The sequence below is a fragment of the Lipotes vexillifer genome, unplaced genomic scaffold (assembly GCF_000442215.2).
Source record: "Lipotes vexillifer unplaced genomic scaffold, Lipotes_vexillifer_v1.1 scaffold981, whole genome shotgun sequence".
In the NCBI taxonomy this organism is placed as follows: Eukaryota; Metazoa; Chordata; class Mammalia; order Artiodactyla; family Lipotidae; genus Lipotes; species Lipotes vexillifer.
Genome location: NW_006789191.1, coordinates 525,099 through 531,622, shown reverse-complemented (window position 1 = coordinate 531,622; position 6,524 = coordinate 525,099). Strand labels below are relative to the sequence as shown.

The 6,524-nt window shown below is 44.2% G+C and overlaps 1 protein-coding gene across 3 annotated transcripts in view; it reads left to right on the top strand.

The window, feature by feature from the left end:
* ZFAT (zinc finger and AT-hook domain containing) overlaps positions 1-6,524 on the top strand; it is a 192,790-nt gene that overhangs the window by 153,310 nt on the left and 32,956 nt on the right. For 2 of the 3 annotated variants that reach the window (XM_007462414.1, XM_007462415.1), the window contains one exon: positions 5,332-5,458. The exons of the other annotated variant lie outside the window; for it this stretch is intronic. In XM_007462414.1, the coding sequence (XP_007462476.1) occupies positions 5,332-5,458 (127 nt within the window). The remainder of the gene's footprint in view (positions 1-5,331; positions 5,459-6,524) is intronic. 3 annotated transcript variants of the gene reach the window in all.

The window sequence follows — 6,524 nt, the reverse complement described above, 5'->3', positions numbered from 1 at the left end:
TCGGAAGAGAAGAAATAAAGTATCTTTGTAGACACAGGGTTATGTTTTTGAAAATCTGAAAGAATAAGTGAAAATCTACTGCACACAATAAGCAGCAGATTAAAACATCAATATACAGTAATCAATGAGTTATCTATAGAGAGAACCTAGAACAAAGGAACAGAGATTTAAAAAAAGAGATATTTTACAAATACGAGAAGAAAACATAAGTGAATTCATTTATAAATTGGGAGTGTGGAGAACTTTCCTAACTGTAACTCAAAATCCAGATTCAATTAGGGAAAAGACGGAAAAAAAATTGACCACGTAAAAGAATTTTAAAACTACTACGTAAAAGAACTCAAGAAGTAGAGGGGCAAATGCCAAAAGAAATTTTCAGTCATATCATAGAAAAAAGGGTGAATATCTTTACATTATAAAAGGCTTCTGGAGACGCCACTGATGAAAAAGATGGACAGCCCAATGGGCGAGAGATAAGAAAGGTTCATAGAAAAAGAAATGCAAATGACCTTGAATATCTGAAAGCACGATCAACCTCCCACATAATAAATGTAAGTAAAACTTGACAGACATAGAATTTCTTACCTAGTAGACTGGCAAGAATCCAAAAGTTTTGCCGTCATCTCTGCTGGAGAGGCTGAAGGGAAATATGCAGTCTCATGCATTGCTGGTGGGGATGCAAAACCATGTGACCTTTATGAAGGGGAATTTAGCAATATCTACTAAAATTACATATGTGTTTCTTTTTCCATTAACTAGACGATCCCACCGTTAGAAAATTATCCCGAAGTTATACTGACAAAAATGAGGAAAGGTGATTGCACAAGGCTATTTATTGCAGCACTGTTATATATAACATGTAGATAGATTTTGTGTGTGTGTGTGTGTACACCAAGAGATTGATGTAGAAATAATTCCAGAGATATGTGTATACATGGTTAGTATACATACATGTATTTCTTAGCTTTTTGTGCTTAGAGGGCCTAGAAGCAGTGACACCCCGCTGGCAATGAGCACACCTAGAATCCAGATCTTGGTTTCTCAGGATTCTCCAACAAAAGGAACCAGGGTTCCTTTGAAAAGTGGTTGATTCCAGGGCTGAGGCAGAAATTATGTAAGTTGACCCTGGAGCATTTTGCAGTAATAGAAAGTAACAACGTGCTCCACAAAAATAAGATGGAGGCATGCCAAAAGGACACACGAGACAACCCAAGGAGATCCTAATGGCCCAGAGCTGGAACAATTTGGGTAACAAAGTAAATCATGATGGTATTGGACTAAAACTAAAGAATAGAATAAATATCTCTGCATTCATACTGACACAAATAAATGATTGAATAAATGGTGGAGAAGGAACAGTTCTTCCCCGCAGAAGAATTCTGATTAATAAATGTAAAAAGAATGAGGGAAATAGAAAATCACCATTGGAACACCACAGTAATAATTGCAGCAGGCAAGATCCATTGATGAATGCTAGAATTAGTAGACAGAAGTTTAAGGAGAAATACAGTATTAATGTAGCCTCAAAATATCTCCCCCTAAATAATTATTAATTATAGAGGGAAAAGTAGTAACTTTACAGTGGAGACGCCTGGCAGACACCACCTTAACCACGTGATCGAGGTCAGCATCCTCAGTAGTAAGATGTAGTGACTTCATGTACCCCCTGATATGATGTGATCAGAAGGGCAGTCACCTCGTGTTGCTCTTCAAAAAATCCTCAGCCTCCACCTGATCATAGGAGACCATCCGATGTATCCAACTGATGTGATGATGTGGATGGCCAGATGCCTGACCAGTTCTCTTCAGGAGTGTCTGAAGAACTGTCAGAGGTTGGAGGAGACTTTGGAGTTGTGGCTGCTCAATGCACTGTGGGGTCCTGGATTGGATCCTGGAACAGAAAAAGGACGCCAGTGGAAAAGCCAGTGGAATCTGGTATTGTACCAATGTTGATGTCTTGGTTCGATCATTGTACCGTGGTTACAGCAGATGTCAGCATTAGGGGAAGTGGGATGAAGGGTATGTGGGAAGTCTCTGTATTTTTTTTGGAACTTTTTTGTCAATCTAAAATTATTTCGAAATAAAAGTTATAAAAAGGGAGGAAAGCACAGGTAGAAAAGGCAGGGAGATAAGATGGAGAGGGTAGGAGAGAAGCTAAACTTGTCTTAGCAGAGACCCACTGTGCAGATTTGACTCTGAAACTCTGATATAAATATAAGAAATACATTTCTTATGTAATAATAAAAACAAAATTACACTTTAAAAAGCAAACCCTAACCCTAAAAATTGAGAGTAGAATGAAATGAAGTATCTGAACTATATATCAAAAACGATGGCAGAACTACATAGAGAAGGACTATTTCAAGAGACTAAGATAGAAATTTGATTGTTCCTCCCTAGTGGGATGTAACCTAAGGGCAAAAAGAACTGCAAAAAAACATACTGTTTTCAGTTATTCCACTGTCAGTGGTAGGGTTGATATTGTTGCTCCAAGGCTGTTGTTAGTGTTTACAGACTGGAGTGAAGCACATCAAGTGTGTTTAAATCCATGAGTTTATAATGATACTGGGAGGAAAATCCTTAGCCACCTTTGTAGGATATTAGGGAATCAACTCTATTTTGATAAATAAAACTCTGTTTTGGTAAATAAAGGCTCAGAATCAAACAGTTTTTCTACCTCATCTAAATAAACTATATCTCACGGTAACCGAATGTTCGTGGAGAGACGTTTCTTTTTATAGAAGTACCCCAGCTAACATTGGAGATTTACAGTACTGCCATTTGCAACCCTCCACTGATGGCATGCCAACACGGCCAGAACAGAGACACTCAGACATAGAGCGTCTCCTGATGGAAGCACACTGTGTTACCCGTGGAGCCTTCTTGCCAGAAAGGGAACTGATACCTAATTAAGCTTCTGCGTCTGACTTCCAGTTTACAGGAAATACAGTGGACAAGGGAACATATTCAATGATTCCATGTTGGTGCAGTCAGCAAAAGCCAGACTGTTGGAAACTCTGAAGGCAAACGACCACTTTTCCCAACAAAACTATAAGCAGGCGAGAAAGAGTGGAGGGAGAGCCTATAAATACAAGTCTTAGGAGACTTTTATCAGTCAGTTCTAATATGTGGATTTCAATAACTTTTACTTAAATATGATTTGTAGAACACGTTGTGAAAAAATGAGGTCATTGGGGAAATTAGACCATTTAGATGTGTGAAGATATTAAGGAACTACTGTTAAGTGTTTCTTTTGTTTGTTTGTTTGTTTGTTTTGTGGTACGTGGGCCTCTCACTGCCGCGGCCTCTCCCGTTGCGGAGCACAGGCTCCGGACGCGCAGGCTCAGCGGCCATGGCTCACGGGCCCAGCCGCTCCCGCGGCACGTGGGATCTTCCCGGACCGGGGCACGAACCTGCGTCCCCTGCACCGGCAGGCAGACTCTCAACCACTGCGCCACCAGGGAAGCCCTATTAAGTGTTTTGAGTGTGACGGTGGTGTTGTAGTTATGGCTTGAAAGAGTTTTACCTTTTACAGATACTTTCTAAAATATTTATAGATAAATTGATATGGCATCCACATTTGCTTCAAAATCAAAGGGCAGTTGTGTGGAGTGCATGGGGAGATAGGCAAAACAGGACTGGCCATGAGCTGATGATTGTTGAGATTGGGTGATGTGTACATGGAGGTTCACCTCTCTGTCTTGTGTACGTTTGACATTTTCTATAAGAAAATTTAAGGAGTATGTTAAAGCACTGTCTATAAAACGCTGGGGTTACTGTCTAGTCCCCAGTAGGCCTACAGTAAATGGCAGCTGCCATGGTTATTGGAGGTGGTGGTGTCACCAGCATCAACGTCACATCCTCATCTGTGGGAAACAGTCAGTCCTCTGGTGTTCCAAGTTCATACTTGCAAGGATTTGCTCTCTGTTACACATAGACATTGGAATGCCAGTTCCTGATGTAGAACACCATCTCTCCTGGCCAGTTGGTGCTTTCGTTAGGGCAGTCATGGCGCTTTCCTCTGGAGGTCTCGCTCCTTACAGATCCTGACACCTTCAGCAGAACTGTGACTCAATAAAAATAGTTGACACCAAGCCACGTACTGGACTCCAGAAGTGAGACAGTAGAGCAGCTAAGAAGCTGGGCAGGGGGTGGTCCCCGTTTGACGACAAGCTGTCTGTTAACAGCAGCTGGGCTGTCGCCAGCCTCCCAGGAATGCGCTGTAAAGCACTGTCCTTCCCACAGATGGTTATTACAAAGAGTACCCCAAAGAGGGGAAGCCAGTCCATGCCCATCCTGTTCATCACAGGCTAAGCCATTCCTCGGATCCAGTCAGTGTTGGCCACTATGTTGCTTCATGGTACTTAAAAGGAAATATGCTTCTGTTTGTTCATTTATGCATTCATCAGACATTTATTGGGTGTCTACTAAATGTCAGGCTGGAAATGCCTAAATGAACTTGACCACTTGGCTGTAAAAGAATAATCACATTCTATTCTGAACCTGTGTGAGTAACTGATGAGTTCTTGTAGAGAGTGATCACTTTGGCTCCTATAAATTGTGTGTAAAATCTCCTTTTTGTTCTTCTTTATTGGTGACTGTTTCCTGCCTTGCAGTTCCAGAAGGAGGTGATTATCAATATCTGGTTCTTGTGAAAACTCCATCCCGCTTCTTCTCTCCTTAGGCATAAGATACCTGTGAATGTCTCTTTAGCTCCTCGTACTCTCATGAGTCCTGATTTTGCACAGATGTATTTTCTCTGGTCAGTTGTATTTCTCATATCCTTCCTGTAAAAACCAGAGCAGCATGGGTAGCTAAGATCTGCTGAGATCTTGCTCTGGGCCGGGACCCGTGCTCGAAGCTTTGCCGAGTGTTATGTGATCACCTGTCCTCTCTTCCCTGCCACCCTCACCACTGCTGTGCCTTCCTCTCAGCCTCACGGCAGGAGGCCCGGGCACAGGGGAGGTACGGGCAGTGTTGGTGGCCATGGGAAGAGCAGAGGACACAGCAGAAGAGCACACACGAGAACCTCTGAGCGTGTGTCATCTCTAGTTATGGACAGCATACTCCGTTCCCTACGGCAAGGACATGTTGCAGGAAGTTTTCCACCGACGCTGGTTTTAAAAAGTCTCGGCACTTGCAAAGAGAAGTTTTGTCTTTGGGAAGTAGGTTTTTACTGGAGCACTGATTTCTCAGGGGTGCCTGCTTAATGAGCTGCTGCAAAAGCGTTGCTTATGTGCATTTGTTTTGTCTTAATCCATTATCCTGGGACTTCTGGGTAATAGGTGATCTTCTAGAAGGTCACATGGATGATGCTGTGTTTTTATTTAGCCAGCAACAGAAACTCCGGAGGAGCCCTCCACCCAGTACCTGCATATCACCGAAGCCGAAGAGGACGTCCAGGGCACACAGGCAGCAGTGGCTGCCCTCCAGGACCTGAGATACACCTCAGACAGTGGTGAGAGCGTGCCCCCACCCCCCTCTGACACCTCAGAACTGGTCTTTGATAGACACGCTGAATGAATGACTTTACGGATGAATTATGACCACCAGTTGGTCTCCTTCCACTGCATTCTGACCACTAGAGCGGTCCCATTGTCAGGCTTGGAGGTAGAGCTCTCCTGCAGTGTTCTAGAACAGGGCCCCAGCCAAGGTGGTGCCACCTAACAGGGTTGCCGGATGTCCACACGTATGATCACCTCTCAGAACAGGGAGAAGCAGGTCCTACTGTCCTCACTTCACAGATGCGGAAGGTTGCCTCCTTGTAAACGGTTGGCTGAGGATCGTCCACTGGTTGGGTGTTGGAGCTGGTCTTGGAATGGAGGTCTCCTGACGTCTTGCTGGGACTGCCCACTTCCCAGTTCTTCTGAAAAGCCCCAAGTCAGGATTTTTATGTCAAATGTCGTCAGTTTCAAATGTTCGATCAATTTGAAAAAACAAACCACTGTGCCAGCCTAGTGGCAACTGGGGCATTGTGCTTAGAAAACATTTTCTTGATGCTCTTTTCAAAACAAGAAAGGAGTACGAGTTAATATAATGTACCACAGCCCTCTGTGTATTTGGGGGACAGAGGTCAAGCAAGTGGGATTAGAGGAAGCATTCAGTGAAGTCGGCTGGTGATAGGAGACAGGAAATTGCCATTTCATCCAGCTCTTACATCCCTAAACCCCAGGTTGTAAGAAAGGTGCGCAGAAAACCCCTTTGGGCCGGTCACTTTGGGGAAGATTCATTGCCGGTGCTGTGCTCACCGGGGGGTTCGGTTCGGGAGACAGCTCTGCAGCCTGTGAGAGAAGCAGGCTCTGCAGATGGGGCGTCAAGGTGCTGGCTCTTGGTGCAGTTCCCAGAGCTGACGCCATGTCTCAGTGTGTGTTTCCTCCCTCATGTCCAGTGACTTCAGCGATTGCTCAAGCCCTGTCAGGACAGCCTGTCCATCTTCATCCCCCACCAGCGCTCACTCACTCACTCCTTCAGCCCTCGGCATCTCCTCCTGGCTCTTAGGAAACACGGCAGACTCTGCAGCTCGG